The sequence below is a fragment of the Hyla sarda genome, chromosome 2, assembly GCF_029499605.1.
Source record: "Hyla sarda isolate aHylSar1 chromosome 2, aHylSar1.hap1, whole genome shotgun sequence".
Lineage (NCBI taxonomy): Eukaryota > Metazoa > Chordata > Amphibia > Anura > Hylidae > Hyla > Hyla sarda.
The window spans coordinates 104,263,114-104,282,041 of NC_079190.1; the positions used below are offsets into that span (position 1 = coordinate 104,263,114).

Below are 18,928 nucleotides of genomic sequence, written 5' to 3' on the forward strand. Positions count from 1 at the left end.
ATAGTCTGTATGTCTGCACTAAATAAATGAAAAAATAGACTATCCGAATTAGTGAGTGCCGTTTGTTTCTGGTTCTATATGGATTTTAGGTAAAATATACTAAAAGCAGCAGGTTCACTCAAATGATGAGAGCAGCTGCTTGACATGGAAAAGAATCTTGAGCAGCGGACCCCCCCCGCACCCCCCCCCCCCTCCCTCTATGATGTCCCTATGCCCCCCTAGGCCATATGTAAAGGTTTTTTCAGGATGAAACAAAGTCTTTCAAAGAGGTTTTATGGTTTGAGTAGTTCTGCATCTTTGCAGTATACTAATGTTTTTATCAATGATTTGTGTAATTTTTAAGATCCTGACTTTTTGTTTTTGTTAGTATCCAAATGCTGAAAGCCTACTTCTTCTTACAGCTGTGTTGGTAGATACAATGAAACAATCCTCCATAAAAGTGGTCTCCAAACTGTGGACAGCCGTTGGCTGTCCGGGCATGCTGGGAGTTGTAGTTTTTCAACAGAAGGAGATCCACAGTTTGGAGACTACTGGTCTATGAGTTTAGCAACTTGGACTCCAGATTGATATGTTTAACTACACTGATAAATTGTAGCAAAGCTTGGTGTTGCTGGCAATGTATCCAGCTCACAAGACTGGCTAGACATGTAACTATTCATTATACAACAAATAAACTTTATTTAAAAAAAATAAAAAAATTCTGTGTAATCTGTTTTTATTACACTTATGACACATCATAGAGACTTGCCAGACATTTTCGTCAGGGGGTCTGTGAACTGGGAGCCCACCAATTGTCTGTCAGAAGGGGGCTCTTTGAACTTTTAAGCTCGGAGATCACTGCCTTGCATCTCCTAAGATCTCTGCGGTGAATGTTGACTGTGTTTCTTGGTAATGTTAGTTTTATATCAACTTTATCAGTTCTCGTAAAAATGAAGTGTTTACTTTATGAATGGACTTAGTTGGGATGGGGTGTTTGTGGGAGAGGGGTTAATAGAAAAAGCTATTGGTATGTGGATGTATTACATGAAAGCAAGACTCGCAGTGGCAGACTGGCCCACTGGAACATGACAGAAAAAAGCTCTGTTTGGCTCAGACTTGTAAACCAGTAAATCAGTGACTTTAGTGAACTTTCAGAATGATCTCCATTAGTTGTCCTTCAGAATGATCTACTCTAGTGGACCATTAGAATAATCCCCTCTGGTGGGCTCTCAAAATGATGTCCTCTGGTGGGTCCTGAGAATGTTCTCCACTGGTGGACCATCTGAATGATCTCCTCTGGTGGACGTTCAGAATAATCTCAACTGGTCAGCCTTCAGAATAATCAACTCTGGTGGGCCCTCAGAATGTTCTCCTCTGGTAAACCATCTGAATGATCTCCTGTGGTGTGCCCTCAGAATGATCTCCTCTGGTGGGGCCTCAGAATGATCTCCTCTGGTGGACGTTCAGAATAATCTCAACTGGTCAGCCTTCAGAATAATCAACTCTGGCGGGCTATCAGAATATTCTCCTCTGGTGGGGCCTCAGAATGATCTCCTCTGGTGGGGCCTCAGAATGATCTCCTCTGGTGGGGCCTCAGAATGATCTCCTCTGGTGGACAGTCAGCATGTTTTCCTCTGGGAGGACCGTCAGAATGTTCTCCTCTGGTGGACCATCAGAATGATCTCCTTTGGTGGACCATCAGAATGATCTTATCTGGTGGACCGTCAGAATGATCTCCTCTGGACGACCATCAGAATGATCTCCTCTGGTGGACCCTCAGAATGATCTCCTCTGGTGGACCGTCAGAATGATGTCCTCTGGTGGTCCATCAGAATGATCTCCTCTGGTGGACCGTCAGAATGATCTCCTTTGTTGGACCGTCAGAATGATCTTCTCTGGTGGGCCCTCAGAATGATCTCCTCTGGTGGACCGTCAGAATGATCTCCTCTGGTGGACCGTCAGAATGATGTCCTCTGGTGGACCGTCAGAATGATGTCCTCTGGTGGACCGTCAGAATGATGTCCTCTGGTGGACCGTCAGAATGATGTCCTCTGGTGGACCGTCAGAATGATCTCCTCTGGTGGGCCCTCAGAATGATCTCCTTTGGTAGGTCCTCAGAATGATCTCATTTGGGCCCTCAGGATGATCTTCTCTGGTGTACCCTCAAAATGATTTCCTTATCTGGTCCTTCAGAAAGATCTCCTCTCATAAGCTCAGGGAACCCTAGTACCATAATTTGAAGCGGAGATTGTGAAGACTTTTGAAATCTTTCCCCTTCACTGTAACATTATACAAGCATGATGATCCCAAGGTCTTATTGATATCCTATTGTATCTGAAGTGGACCATTGCTTCTTATTGTAGAATTTTACGGGATATATATGCTGTCTGTTTTTGTATGAATGTTAGAGTATAATTGGTACAATAGGGCAACTTATTACTGACAATCTTATAATAGGTAGGTAGAACTAGGCTCCTACACTACTATTATTATGCTGGAACCTACTATTACCATGTATTGGCAGCATGGTGACTCAGTGGTTAGTACTGTTGACCTGCAGCACTGGTGTTCTGGATTAGAATCCAACCAAAGACGTCTGCCTGGAGGTTGTATTTTTTCTCTTTGTATGTAGATGGCTCTGGGTAACCTGGCTTCCTCTAATACTTCAAAACATACTGACTAATTTGGAATTTTGAGCGCCAATTGGGTCAGGTCGTGATGTGAGTAATGGCAAGCTCTGTACAACGCTATACACAGAATATGAATCAAAAATATAATTTGCATGTTTTTCATTGTAAGTTCTTCTGGCTTCATCTATTCAGGTGTGACCAAAGTCAAATCACATATACATAAATACACTTGAATGATCTCCAATGAATAAAGGTCACGGTCTCATGTTTTCTTCAGGGTCGGAAATTACTAGTTACACCTAAACTATCAATAAATGACAAATAACAGAGCCTATCCCACCTGTGGGTGGCTTATGTGTAGTTTCTTTGAACAGTTGGTTGTCTTTCAAACTTGCGTATTGTTGAGAGGTGAACAGGTATTTGTCATACGTTGTTATTGACTAAAAAAAGTCCCTTAAATGTACGTTTCAGGATGTGCTGTAGTAGTATGCAAAGTCCTTTGTCAGTCGCTGCAATACTCTGTAATAATAAGATAACATAACTGCAATAGAGACAACCCTGACTTCTTTAGCCTCCCCCTTTATGTAATGTAAAGCAGGGAAACGGACAGTGGGCAGCCAGTACAGGCTGTAGCCGGATTGGTGACACACCAAAGAAAATACATCCCTCAATACAGAATGAACTCATTCTCAAGTATAAGCTCCTGTATGCTTTCAAATACTGTTAGAATTTACAGGTATCTGAATATTCATGAACACATTCACAAGTTTTAATTTAGAAATTTTTATTATAATAATATAATTATTTATTATTTAATAATATTCATGAACTACTTAAATATTAATATGCATTTCAAATATTAATAAATATTAATTATTAATATGGTATTTATTATTATGTAATTGATATTTATGCATTATTATTATTATTTATGATTGTATTATTAGTATTATTTATATTATTATATATTATTTATTATTATTTATATTTATTCTTATTATGACATTATTATGTATTTATTATTCTTTAATATGGTCTCCGATTAAATATTCATATTAATACTCATGAATATAATTATTTATTATTTAATAATATTCATGAACTCATTCATAAGTGTCAATGTAGTAAATACGGTAGTTGAGTTCTGTATGCTTACAAATACTGTCAGAATTTACAGATATCTGAATATTGCTTTTTTTTCAGTGTTCTATCACTTTATATCTGTATACTTATAGAATTACTTAAGAACATTGCATATGAATGATTTCTTTTAGCTGTTTCCCTGTATTATGTTCCAGAGCTGCATTCATAGTTCACCTGGTTGTTATTGGAATGAACTGATAAGTTTGTTTATTTACCTCTAATAGTTTAGGCCATTCCTTATTATGGTACATCTACACATACTGTATTCACTGTGGATTTTATGCTGCAGGTTTTAAGTTGTGGATTATATGCTGCATTTAAGCTTTTTTCAATTAATTTTATATTGATTTTAAAGGGGTACTCCGCCCCTAGGCATCCTATCCCCTATCCAAAGCATAGGGGATAAGATGTCTGATCACGGGGGTCCCATCGGGGGTCGTGACGTCATGGTTACACCCCCCTTGTCACGCCACGCCCTCTCAATGCAAGTCTGCCAAGCTCCCTCCCATAGACTTGCATTAAGAGGCATGGCGTGACCTCACGAGGGGGCCTATTCTCCACCACCCGCTCCTAGTGTTCGGAACAAAATGTTCTAAATGCTGGGCAGCGGAATAACCCTTTAAGGACTGTTCATATACTGCAGATCTGTTGCAGATTTTCTGCATCTAATCTATGCAGATCTGAAACAGATTTTAAATACATGGATTTGTTTTGTACAAACAAGAAAGTTGCAACAGCACTCTAGGTCAAAAAATGGAGGCTCTCAGCGCACTTTTTGATCAAAATGGGGATTTGTTTTGGTGCAGAAGCACTGTGTATTTTCTGCAGCAGATCCGCAGTGTGTGTAGTGTATACAGTATGTGTGTACATGTCCTAATACAGTGGAATGGTGATCTTTTGTTCCTCCATATTATTGTACTGTAGAGTTTAGCTCCCAGACCACAAATCACCATAGCAAGCTCTGTACAGACACTGATCAAGCAGAGGATGCTGGGAGGTTTCATTAAAAATGTCAATGTCATTTTTGATGCTTTGTTTTGCAGTGGACTTGACTGTTCCCTCAAGCACAGCCCTTACACAACCTACCCCTATGGAGTTCCATGTAATCCACCATATTAACTCGCGGCCGGATGCTGCTCTTCTCAACATGAAACCGTCCCAGCAAGTTCTCTTTCCTACCATCACCGCACAGCAGCATATGGAGCACAAGCTTAGGGTATGTTGTATCACCATCTTGTCTGAACCGTGTTACCTAAATATGACATTGCTGAGATGACATGTATTTGCTATGTGGAAACACAGCTTTCCAAAAATATGTGCAGACATTGTATCAACAGAATAGGAGGGCACCACATGGGCAGACAATGCATCAACAGAATAGGAGGGCACCACATGGGCAGACAATGCATCAACAGAATAAGAGAGCACCACATGTGCAGACAATGCATCAACAGAATAGGAGGGCACCACATGGGCAGACAATGCATCAACAGAATAAGAGAGCACCACATGTGCAGACAATGCATCAACAGAATAAGAGGGCACCACATGTGCAGACAATGCATCAACAGAATAAGAGAGCACCACATGTGCAGACAATGCATCAACAGAATAAGAGGGCACCACATGTGCAAACAATGCATCAACAGAATAAGAGAGCACCACATGTGCAGACAATGCATCAACAGAATAAGAGAGCACCACATGTGCAGACAATGCATCAACAGAATAAGAGAGCACCATGTGTGCAGACAATGTATCAACAGAATAAGAGGGCACCACGTGTGCAGACACTGCATCAACAGAATAAGAGAGCACCACATGTGCAGACAATGCATCAACAGAATAAGAGGGCATCACATGTGCAGACAATGCATCAACAGAATAAGAGGGCATCACATGTGCAGACAATGCATCAACAGAATAAAAGGGCAGCACATGTGCAGACAATGTATCAACAGAATAGGAGGGCACCACATGTGCAGACAATGCATGAACAGAATAAGAGGGCACCACATGTGCAGACAATGCATCAACAGAATAAGAGGGCACCACATGTGCAGACAATGCATCAACAGAATAAAAGGGCACCACATGTGCAGACAATGTATCAACAGAATAGGAGGGCACCACATGTGCAGACAATGCATGAACAGAATAAGAGGGCACCACATGTGCAGACAATGCATCAACAGAATAAGAGGGCACCACATGTGCAAACAATGCATCAACAGAATAAGAGAGCACCACATGTGCAGACAATGCATCAACAGAATAAGAGGGCACCACATGTGCAGACACTGCATCAACAGAATAAGAGAGCACCACATGTGCAGACAATGCATCAACAGAATAAGAGGGCATCACATGTGCAGACAATACATCAACAGAATAAGAGGGCACCGCATGTGCAGACAATGCATCAACAGAATAAGAGAGCACCATATGTGCAGACAATGCATCAACAGAATAAGAGGGCACCACATATGCAGACAATGTATCAACAGAATAAGAGAGCACCACATGTGCAGACAATGCATGAACAGAATAAGAAGGCACCACATATGCAGACAATGCATCAACAGAATAAGAGGGCACCACATGTGCAGACAATGTATCAACAGAATAGGAGGGCACCACATGTGCAGACAATGCATGAACAGAATAAGAGGGCACCACATGTGCAGACAATGCATCAACAGAATAAGAGGGCACCACATGTGCAGACAATGCATCAACAGAATAAGAGGGCACCACATGTACAGACACTGCATGGGCTGAATAAGAGGGCACCACATGTGCAGACATTGCATCAACAGAATAAGAGAGCACCATATGTGCAGACAATGCATCAACAGAATAAGAGAGCACCACATGTGCAGACACTGCATCAACAAAATAAGAGGGCACCACATGTGCAGACACTGCATCAACAGAATAAGAGGGCACCACATGTGCAGACAATGCATAGGCTGAATAAGAGGGCACCACATGTGCAGACACTGCATGGGCTGAACAAGAGGGCACCAAATGTGCAGACACTGCATGGGCTGAATAAGAGGGCATCACATGTGCAGACACTGCATAGGCTGAATGAGAGGGCATCACATGTGCAGACACTGCATGGGCTGAATAAGAGGGCATCACATGTGCAGACACTGCATAGTCTGAATAAGAGGGCACCACATGTGCAGACAATGCATCAACAGAATAAGAGAGCACCATATGTGCAGACAATGCATCAACAGAATAAGAGGGCACCACATGTGCAGACACTGCATCAACAGAATAAGAGGGCACCACATGTGCAGACAATGCATCAACAGAATAAGAGGGCACCACATGTGCAGACAATGCATCAACAGAATAAGAGGGCACCACATGTGCAGACAATGCATCAACAGAATAAGAGGGCACCACATATGCAGACACTGCATGGGCTGAATAAGAGGGCATCACATGTGCAGACACTGCATAGGCTGAATAAGAGGGCATCACATGTGCAGACACTGCATGGGCTGAATAAGAGGGCACCAAATGTGCAGACACCGCATAGGCTGAATAAGAAGGCACCACATGTGCAGACACTGCATGGGCTGAACAAGAGGGCACCAAATGTGCAGACACTGCATGGGCTGAATAAGAGGGCATCACATGTGCAGACGCTGCATAGGCAGAATAAGAGGGCATCACATGTGCAGACACTGCATGGGCTGAATAAGAGGGCATCACATGTGCAGACACTGCATAGGCAGAATAAGAGGGCATCACATGTGCAGACACTGCATGGGCTGAATAAGAGGGCATCACATGTGCAGACACTGCATAGGCTGAATAAGAAGGCACCACATGTGCAGACACTACATAGGCCGAATAAGAGGGCACCACATGTGCAGACACTGCATAGGCAGAATAAGAGGGCATCACATGTGCAGACACTGCATAGGCCGAATAAGAGGGCACCACATGTGCAGACACTGCATAGGCCGAATAAGAGGGCACCACATGTGCAGACACTGCATAGGCCGAATAAGAGGGCACCACATGTGCAGACACTGCATGGGCTGAATAAGAGGGCACCACATGTGCAGACACTGCATGGGCTGAATAAGAGGGCATCACATGTCCAGACACTGCATGGGCTGAATAAGAGGGCATCACATGTGCAGACACTGCATGGGCTGAATAAGAGGGCATCACATGTCCAGACACTGCATGGGCTGAATAAGGGGGCACCACATGTGCAGACACTGCATAGGCTGAATAAGAGGGCACCACATGTGCAGACACTGCATGGGCTGAATAAGGGGGCACCACATGTGCAGACACTGCATAGGCTGAATAAGAAGGCACCACATGTGCAGACACTGCATAGGCCGAATAAGAGGGCACCACATGTGCAGACACTGCATTGGCTGAATAAGAGGGCACCACATGGGCAGACACTGCATGGGCTGAATAAGAGGGCATCACATGTGCAGACGCTGCATGGGCTGAATAAGAGGGCACCACATGTGCAGACGCTGCATGGGCTGAATAAGAGGGCACCACATGTGCAAACATTGCATGGGCTGAATAAGAGGGCATCACATGTGCAGACACTGCATAGGCTGAATAAGAGGGCATCACATGTGCAGACACTGCATAGGCTGAATAAGAGGGCACCACATGTGCAGACACTGCATTGGCTGAATAAGAGGGCACCACATGTGCAGACACTGCATGGGCTGAATAAGAGGGCATCACATGTGCAGACGCTGCATGGGCTGAATAAGAGGGCACCACATGTGCAGACGCTGCATGGGCTGAATAAGGGGGCACAACATGTGCAGACGCTGCATGGGCTGAATAAGAGGGCATCACATGTGCAGACGCTGCATGGGCTGAATAAGAGGGCACCAAATGTGCAAACATTGCATAGGCAGAATAAGAGGGCACCACATGTGCAGACGCTACATAGGCTGAATAAGGGGGCATCACATGTGCAGACGCTGCATGGGCTGAATAAGGGGGCACAACATGTGCAGATGCTGCATGGGCTGAATAAGAGGGCACAACATGTGCAGACGCTGCATGGGCTGAATAAGGGGGCACAACATGTGCAGACGCTGCATGGGCTGAATAAGGGGGCACAACATGTGCAGACGCTGCATGGGCTGAATAAGAGGGCATCACATGTGCAGACACTGCATGGGCTGAATAAGAGGGCACCAAATGTGACATGTTTTAGTGACACTTACACACTAGGAGCATTGTACTCCTCATATAGGAAGGGCTGATATTCATCATCTATCGTCATATACTAAGCTGCACTTTTTGTCTCACAGCCAAACATGGATTGTCGGAATTCGGATCATGGACGTCAGGACCAAAGTCTCAGGCAGCTGGTGAACAAGGACAAAAGCAAATGCAGTATGTCTTTTAATGTTTCCTTGTGTCCTACGAATGATAGAATGCAATGGAAGTTAATACACAGTATTTGTATGATATAACATTAAAACAAGGTTTTATCTTAAGAATAAATTTGCAAAACATTTGGAAACACTCCCTTTAGCTGCTAGATCATTCCAATAATAGCAAAGCTTTGAGAAAATCTACAATTCCTTATGACTGCTCAGCAGGTAATCCAGCATACCTTATGACAGCTTGTGTCTGAGGAGGGGTCGGCTGGGCAACCACGGGGAATTTGACATTTCCAGCAGTACCTGTTACTAAATACATAGATTTAAGTACGAGCTGTTCACCTTTAGTAAGTAACTGGAATAAAAGAACCCATGACACAGTGTACTGGGGAAAAATAAAAGACAGCAGATCCTTTTTGCTTAGCCTTTAGTGTGATGGACACAGTCACAATACTAGTTATAAAGAATGACGCGGGTTGACGCATGTAGAACAATTGTGTAGTTGATGAATGTAGTACAAGGTCGCCCTCTGCAGGATGAATGCAAAACAACTGGGATTTTTGAGTGTAAATCATTGACAAATCATTTTCCAGTTTAAGTTGATTTAAATTTCAAAATCTTGTATTTTAAATTGAAAAAAAAAAAATACATAAATAAATTTTAAACCAACTTTGAACTAAAGAGTGTGTGATCATGTTCTTTGATTTGGTGTCCCCCATACATTATGGTGCTGGTTTACCAATCATTCTAGAACATTAAATAAATGGCCAGGTCAGCCATAGGACAGGGGCTGTCTTCATGAGACAAGTCCTTTAAAACTGATGGGAATACATTTTCACTCACTGGTGTCTTACAGTAACTGGATCATCAGATACCTCTCGAGTTTCTTATACACAGGAAACATACTTTGATTTGATAAATGTTACATGGCATGATGCAGATTATCTTAAAGTGGACTTGTCAGTAGTAAAACAGGGGTGTAAATAAACTAAATTCGGCTTCATATCAGGATTCCAGGCATCCTTTTTTTTTATTTTAATAGTCCTTTTGAGTGCCAAGATATAAGCCTTTTTGTTAATATGTAAATAAGGCTCAAGTGCCCAGGGGTTGTTCGCCATCTTCATGGCTAGAACCCGCGGTTTGCTATCCAATCTTCATGTATTCACTGTCTCACTGTTTGCATTTGCATATGCCTAACTTTGGTTGACAGTGGACATAGAGTCGGTAAATAAGATGAAATGGGCTGGACTTACCTGGGCTCTTGCTGGGAAACACCCCCTGGGCACTTAAGCCTCATTTACATATTGACAAAAAGGCTAATATCTCAATGCTGGAAAGTACTATAAATATGATTTAAAAAAGGGTATGTCTGGAATCCTGATGAGAAGCCCTATCGAGCTGACAAGTCTGCTTTCATTTATAATTTTTCATGGCATGTGATGTGTTAAAATTTAAGTTAAAGTTTGCTGCATCTGTAAGGCCTTACATGTCAATTTGAAGCTTGCTACATCTGTTGTACAATACACAACTACATGCTGAGTTCACCAAACATATGTATTTTATAGTAGAGAAATGGCCCTATAATGTAGATGCCATTCTGCCTGTTATTGTTCACACTCTCCAGATTGATCAGTGGTTGTAGTTTGATGTAAATTCCTTTATTTCTTATACTTATGACTTTTGTTCTTTATGGTTCTAGGTGCCAACGCCAGCCCAGCAGTGAAACAGAAACTGTTACAGATGATCCGAAACAAGCAGCAAGTAGCTCCAGACCGCAATAATGCTCCCAACCACAGCACCTCCGCCATTACTTACAGGTACTAGTTAACCCTGGTCCTGAAGTAGGGCTGTCAGGATACCGATACTGGTATCGGGACCGATACTGGACATTTACACGAGTACTTGTACTCGTGCAAATGTCCCCGATACCTGATTCAATACCTGCTGACGGGACTCCCTACGGCAGATATTACGGAGGTGCGGAAAGCCGCCTGCACTCTCCGCTCCCGAGCTATGCAGCGCTCTCAGCAGCAGAGTGTGCGTCATAGCAGGGACCCACATTAACCCTTTAGACCCCAAAGTTGATTTAATCTGGGATGCTAATCTGGATCACTGCGGTGAAGTCACGGTGTCCTGATAAGGTGAGAGGATGGCCCCAGGTCCCTTACCCTGCTCCGTGCGTCAGATCGTCGCTGCTTTACTGCTGCCAGCCATGGCAAGCATTTGTAAAGGAGCGCCGAAAACACTGATCAGTGCTATGCTATGGAATAGCATTGATCAGTATGCAATCTACAGATTGCATGTAATAGTGCCCTATGGGGACTAAAAAAAGTGGGGGAAAAATGAGTACAAAATAATAAATGTGAATGAACCCCTTCTCAATTAAAAATGGGAATCACCCCCTTTTTCAAAAAGTTTAAAACTACTAAAAAAAATATATATTTTTTCCCATTAAGGAAAAAAAAAGAAAAATGTTACATAACATTGAAAAAAGTATCGGTAATTGGTATCGGCGAGTACTTAAAAAAAGTATCAGTACTCGGACTCGGTCTTAAAAACAAACATGAGTAAGGCTAAATTTCTACTTAGAAAACGCTCTCGCATCTCTTCACTTTACTCTGGCCAGTAATGTGAATAGAACATCACTCATTCATATTTCCCTCTGAGAGCTGTGATTGGCTGCAACCATCCGGCCAATCCCCACTCTGGGCGGAAAATATGAATGAGTGATGTTCTATTCACATCACTGGCCGGAGTACAGAGCAGAGATGTGAGCGCTGTATAGAGCCGCTCCGCATCTCTGCTATATTATGGACGATCGCATCGGGCGATATGTCTATAAGTTAGAGGTACTACTACTCCCATCATGTACAGTGTTTTCCATGCTGGGAGTAGTAGTACTACCTAAAAATGTCAAGAAAGAGAGGGGAAAAAAAGTGAAACACATAGACTTTATTAAAAATTATTACAAATTTTGTTATAAAAAATATAAAGTTTGTTAAATAATTTTTTTTTTCCATCACTACTGCATCCTTTTTCTTTTTTTTCTTTTTGGTACCCAACAAATTTTGGGTACCAAAAAAAGACGCCAAAGGGGCCAAAAATGCAATTTCCACACAAATGAAAAAACACCAGAAAAAACGCCAGATGCAGGAAATTGCACTGGCGTTTTTTCAGGCGTTTTTTTTTCAGGCGTTTTTTTCAAACCAAAAAACGCAGGACAAAAAACCAAGTAGAAACGTAGCCTAAAGCTACATCTATAGACCTGTCTGTATCCCAGGGAAGATCATAAAAGGACATTGTTCTGTTCACCTGCCCGACCTGAGATCACAAGTAGGGGACAAATCACAAGGCATCTTTCCAGACTCAGTGGCCCATTTGTCAAGGCTAATCCCTGATACCCAAAGTGTCCTCCTCATTTGGTTTTAGTACATTATAAGATTTCTGCACCAAAGAGAATTAGAATTAAAACCCAGTAGAGACATGGAGCGGCAATGCCACCTAAGATCCAATGAACCACAGCTGGGGAGACACCAGCTATTAATGCAGGCTCTCAGGATAGTGAGACTCTCAAAGAGGCTAGGATAAATCCCAGTAATACAACTATTAGGCAATAAACAATGCAGAGAATAAAAATAACCAAAAGGTGTCTCACGGCTCCAAATTGAAAAGCTCCATGGATGGGACGGCAGGTCTGGGGCGCTCAGAGGCGACTGCTGGCGGTGTCGGCAGTATGATGCCAGACCTGCCGTCCCGTCCATGGAGCTTTCCAAGATGGAGCCGTGAGACACCTTTGGTTGCGGTGAGTGCGGGAGTCTTTTTATTCTCTGCATTGTTTATTGCGGAATTAGAATCTGTAAATAAATTTGGTTGTTGACATTTAACCCTTTATTCTCATGTTTTCTTTTTATCTTACTTTTTAGAGCGCCTGAGATAACGGAGAAGAATAACCATCTTCCCACTATCCCCAATAATTTCATTCCCCAGGCTGTACCCAGCGCTTGTAGCACGTCTGAACATGGTCTTCCTCTCAGGAGAACAGGTATTCCGTATCAGCTTATTACATGCATTATTTTAATGGTCTAGGAATCCTCTGTTAGTACCCATTTATACAGGACAATTATTGACCAAACAGGCCATAAAGGGCACAGTGATCCCTTCTTTTGTATATACAGGGGATGTACAGCAGCCAATAATTAAAGTGAACGGCTGAGTGAACAATTAAGCAATCTTTCATATGGCCTTTTAGTTAGCACAGATCTACTTGCACATAGTATAGTCAATAAGCGCTTGTGTCAGGCAGCTATCTGCCCGTGTAAATGGAACCTTATACTCAGTGTATGGCCTGAGGAAGGGGTGCATGACACCAGGATTCTTTCTTTGGTGTCTTCTGAATGCCTACGTCATGCACCGTCCCCTGAGGCCCTGCACAAGGCATAACACAATGTACCAGTTCAGAGTATTTTCCAGTGTTATCAGTTTTGACATCTGATGGACAGTCAGGCTGTTTACACCCAGTTGGATGCCAATTCTCCCTATATGGGCCCTAAATGACAACTCATTGTGAATAGCACATAATACGAAGCCTTAAGATATAACTGGTATGATAATAATACAGCTTAGGCTTACATCTATTAGGAATATATGAGCATAAAACGAGTATAATCTGCGAGGTTAGTGGTACTGCTGCTTTTTTGCTGCAAATGGACAGAATTGCTGTAAAAATTGCACAATTTTACTGCAGTTATAAAAGTTGTACAATTTTAAGTTTGTCATTTTCTGTAAAATCCCAATAAAATACCACATGTGAACAGACCAGAGAAAATCACATGTGCTCTGTTTTTTTTCCCTTTCAAAATGGCTGTTTTTGCTTTATTGATAGTGAGTGTACATTACATAATGACACATAATGTAAAACCTATGGTACTGTAGTGTAATGTAGTGCCTATGGTACTGTAGTGTAGTGTAGTGCCTATGGTACTGTAGTGCCTATGGTACTGTAATGTAGTGTAGTGCCTATGGTACTGTAGTGTAGTGTAGTGCCTATGGTACTGTAGTGTAGTGCCTATGGTACTGTAGTGTAGTGTAGTGCCTATGGTACTGTAGTGTAGTGTGGTGCCTATGGTACTGTAGTGTAGTGCCTATGGTACTGTAGGGTAGTGCCTATGGTACTGTAGTGTAGTGTAGTGCCTATGGTACTGTAGTGTAGTGCCTATGGTACTGTAGTGTAGTGTAGTGCCTATGGTACTGTAGTGTAGTGTAGGGCCTATGGTACTGTAGTGTAGTGTGGTGCCTATGGTACTGTAGTGTAGTGCCTACGGTACTGTAGGGTAGTGCCTATGGTACTGTAGTGTAGTGTAGTGCCTATGGTACTGTAGTGTAGTGCCTATGGTACTGTAGTGTAGTGTAGTGCCTATGGTACTGTAGTGTAGTGTAGGGCCTATGGTACTGTAGTGTAGTGCCTATGGTACTGTAGTGTAGTGCCTATGGTACTGTAGTGTAGTGTAGTGCCTATGGTACTGTAGTGTAGTGTAGTGCCTATGGTACTGTAGTGTAGTGTGGTGCCTATGGTACTGTAGTGTAGTGCCTATGGTACTGTAGTTTAATAAGAAGGGTGAACAGTTAATGGAAGGACCATAATTGAAGGTGTCACTATTGTAGCCATAGTACAGGGTTGTCCATGACTTGCGTTATGGGTCTCTAATGGTTTCCAACTGGCTTGGGATCCCAGTGCTCAATTGTATAAATGATGTGGGTTGATAGCGATATTAGCGATATTCCCTTGCAGTATGTTATCCCACTATTTGCCAGCTATCATACCGCACATATGTGTGCTCACGTGTTCTGTTCTGGTGCTGTCTAAACAACTAGAAATACTGAAATCCAGAACTTGGCAAGGTTGCATGTGAGCTGTTAACATATAGACCTGTACACTTAATTTCCCCACAGCCTCTGAGCCAAACTTGAAGTGGCCTGTCAGACCCAAGAAGTCTGGGGAGAGGAGGAAGAACCCACTCATGCGCAAGGAAAGTGCTCCACCAGCAGTTAGAAGAAGACCCCCAGAGACTCAGGGTGGGTGAACATTGCATGAGGGGTGGTAATCAGAAGTAGGGTAATGTCCTTTTCATCCTCACTAGTTTAGCTTTAGCATCTCAGTAGACACAGCTTTACACCAGGCTATCCAATAATGCGCACACCCCAGCATTTTACACATTTCTGAGACACATCTCGGAATGTCCGCTTCCTGAAGTGTCAGAACATTGTTTTGAGTGCATTTTAGTTTGTTTTATTTTTAAAAATATTTTTGTCTAATGTTATATATTTAGTATATTCTATTTGTATGGATTTATTCCCTCATGATGTGACCAAATGTAAATGTAGTCAGTCTTAAAGGGGTACTCCACCCCTAGACATCTTAACCAAAGGATAGGGGATAAGATGTCTGATCGCGGGGGTCCCGCCGCTGGGGACCCCGTAATATAGCAAGCAGCACCCAACTGTATCTGTTTCCGGCAGCGCTGGAGGTTCTGGCTCCCGACCACGGGCACGGAAGATCGTGACGTCACGACTCCGCCCCTGTGTGGCATCATGCCCCGCCCACTCAATGCAAGTCTATGGGAGGGGCGTGACAGCTGTCACGCCCCTCCCATAGGCTTGCATTGAGGGGGCAGGGCATGACATCACTCGGGGGGCGGAGCCGTGACATCACAATGCTCCTGCCCTGTGATCGACGGTAATCAGACCCGGAGCGAACACGCTCCGGAGACTGATTTTAACGGGTGCGGCGTGCAAGATCACTGGGGTCCCCACCAGTGGGATAGGGGATAAGATTTCTAAGCGCCGGAGTACCCCTTTAACCCCTTCATGACCCAGCCCATTTTCACCTTCATGACCTGGGCATTTTTTGAAAATCTGACCACTGTCACTTTAAACATTAATAACTTTGGAATGCTTTTACTTATCATTCTGATTCCGAGATTGTTTTTTCGTGACATATTCTACTTTATTTTATCGGTAAAATTTCACTGATATTTGTATCCTTTCTTGGTAAAAAATCAAAAAATTTCATGAAAATTTTGAAAATTTTGCATTTTTCTAACTTTGAAAGTCTCTGCTTGAAAGGAAAATGGATATTCCAAATAAATTACATATTGATTCACATATACAATATGTCTACTTTGTGTTTGCATTAAAAAATTGACAAGTTTTTACTTTTGGAAGACATCAGAGGGCTTCAAAGTTCCGCAGCAATTTTCCAATTTTTCTCAAGATTTTCAAAATCGTAATTTTTCAGGGCCCAGTTCAGGTTGGAAGTGGATTTTAAGGATCTTCATATTAGAAATACCCCATAAATTACCCCATTATAAAAACTGCACCCCCCAAAGTATTCAAAATGACATTCAGTAAGTGTTTTAACCCTTTAGGTGTTTCACAGGAATAGCAGCAAAGTGAAGGAGAAAATTCTAAATCTTCATTTTTTACACTCGCATTTTCTTGTAGACCCAATTTTTTAATTTTTACAAGGGGTAAAAGGAGAGAAATCACCCTAAAATTTGTAACCCAATTTCTCTCGAGTAAGGAAATACCTCATATGCGTATGTAAAATGTTCGGTGGGCGCAGTAGAGGGCTCAGAAGGGAAGGAGCGACAATGGGATTTTGGAGAGTGAGTTTTTCTGAAAGGGTTTTTGGGGGGCATGTCCCATTTAGGAAGCCCCTATGGTGCCAGAACAGTGGACCCCCCCACATGTGACCCCATTTTGGAAACTATACCCCTCATGGAATGTAATAAGGGGTGCAGTGAGTATTTACACCCCACTGGCGTTTGACAGATATTTGAAACGGTGGACTGTGCAAATCAAAAATTTTATTTTTCATTTTCACAGACCACTGTTCCAAAAATCTGTCATACACCAGTGGGGTGTAAATGCTCACTGCACCCCTTATTAAATTCCATGAGGGGTGTAGTTTCCAAAATGGGGTCACATATGGATATTTATTGTTTTGCGTTTGTCAGAACTGCTGTAACAATCAGCCACCCCTGTGCAAATCGCCTCAAATGTACATGGCGCACTCTCCCTTCTGGGCCTTGTTGTGCGCCCCCAGAGCAGTTTGCGTCCACATATGGGGTATCTCCGTACTCAGGAGAAATTGTGTTACAAATTTAGAGGGTCTTTTTTCCCTTTTACCTCTTGTGAAAATGAAAAGTATGGGGCAACACCAGCATGTCAGTGTAAAAAATTTATTTTTTTACACTAACATGCTGGTGTAGACCCCAACTTCACCTTTTCATAAGGGGTTAAAGAAGAAAAAGCCCCCCAAAATTTGTAAGGCAATTTCTCCCGAGTACGGCGATACCCCATATGTGTCCCAAAACTGTTGCCCTGAAATACGACAGGGCTCCAAAGTGAGAGAGCGCCATGCGCATTTGAGGCCTGAATTAGGGATTTGCATAGGGGTGGACATAGGGGTATTCTACGCCAGTGATTCCCAAACAGGGTGCCTCCAGCTGTTGCAAAACTCCCAGCATGCCTGGACAGTCAATGGCTGTCCGGCAATACTAGGAGTTATTATTTTGCAACAGCTGGAGGCTCCGTTTTGGAAACAGTAGCGTACCAGACGTTTTTCATTTTTTGGGGGGAGGGGGGCTGTGTAGGGGTATGTGTATATGTAGTGTTTTTACTTTTTATTTTAGGTTAGTGTCAGTGTAGTGTAGTGTTTTTAGGGTACAGTCACATGGGCAGAGGTTCACAGCAAGTTTGCCGCTGGAAGTTTGAGCTGCAGCGCAAAATTTGCGCCATCTCAAACTTGCAGCACTCACTGTAAACCTCCGCCCATGTGAGTGTACCCTGTACATTCACATTGGGGGGAGGGGGCAAACATCCAGCTGTTGCAAACTCCGAGCATGCCCTTTGCCTGTCCGTGCATGCTGGGAGTTGTAGTTTTGCAACAGCTGGAGGAACACTGGTTTGGAAACACTAAGTTAAGTAATAAACTTTCAAGTGTTTTGCAACCAAACTTAGTGTTTCCAAACCAGTGTGCCTCCAGCTGTTGCAAAACTACAACTCCCAGCATGCATGGTCTGTCAGTGCATGCTGGGAGTTATAGTTTTGCAACAATTGCAACAGCTGGAGGCACTGAGGTAGGAAACGGACAATGTTTCCCAACTAGTGTGCCTCCAGTTGTTGCAAAACTACAACTCCCAGCATGCCCAGACTGCCAAGGCATGCTGGAAGTTGTAGTTCGGCAATATCTGAAGGATCAGATGTTGCCGAACTACAACTTCCAGCATGCTTGGGCAGTCTGTGCATGCTGGGAGTTGTAGTTTTGCAACATCTGGAGGTCCACAGTTTGGAGACCACTGTATAATGGTCTCCAATCTGTGCTCTTCCAGATGTTAGAGAACTACAACTCCCAGCATGCCTGGACAGACTGAGCATGCTGAGATTTGTAGTTTTGCAACATCTGGAAGAGCACAGATTGGAGACCATTATACAGTGGTCTCCAAACTATGGACCTCCAGATGTTGCAAAACTACAACTCCCAGCATGCCCAGAAAGCCAAAGGCTGTCTGGGCATGCTGGGAGTTGCAGTTTTGAAACTCTCAGAGGCAGCAGTGAGATCGCTTTACGGCGATCTCACTGCTGCCAATGAAGATGCTGCACTGCTGCCGGAAACTCACCTCCGGGACGCAGCGCCGCCGGGACCGCCTGGAGGACGTCGGGACCGCACGGAGGACGCCGGGACCGCTCGGGACACCGCTCCGACGGGTAAGT

General features: G+C 43.2%; 1 protein-coding gene and 1 pseudogene across 9 annotated transcripts in view; both read left to right on the forward strand.

The window, feature by feature from the left end:
• HDAC7 (histone deacetylase 7) overlaps window positions 1-18,928 on the forward strand; it is a 449,830-nt gene that overhangs the window by 375,104 nt on the left and 55,798 nt on the right. For 8 of the 9 annotated variants that reach the window (XR_008889666.1, XM_056562750.1, XM_056562749.1 and 5 more), the window contains 5 exons: window positions 4,796-4,968; window positions 9,080-9,164; window positions 10,854-10,971; window positions 13,078-13,196; window positions 15,104-15,226. Coding sequence is in view for 8 of the 9 variants with exons in the window: in XM_056562747.1 (XP_056418722.1) it covers window positions 4,796-4,968; window positions 9,080-9,164; window positions 10,854-10,971; window positions 13,078-13,196; window positions 15,104-15,226 (618 nt within the window). In the remaining variant the exon portion in view is untranslated. The remainder of the gene's footprint in view (window positions 1-4,795; window positions 4,969-9,079; window positions 9,165-10,853; window positions 10,972-13,077; window positions 13,197-15,103; window positions 15,227-18,928) is intronic. The other variant, XM_056562748.1, reaches the window with a different exon arrangement.
• LOC130359777 (small nucleolar RNA SNORA17) lies at window positions 15,758-15,883 on the forward strand (annotated as a pseudogene).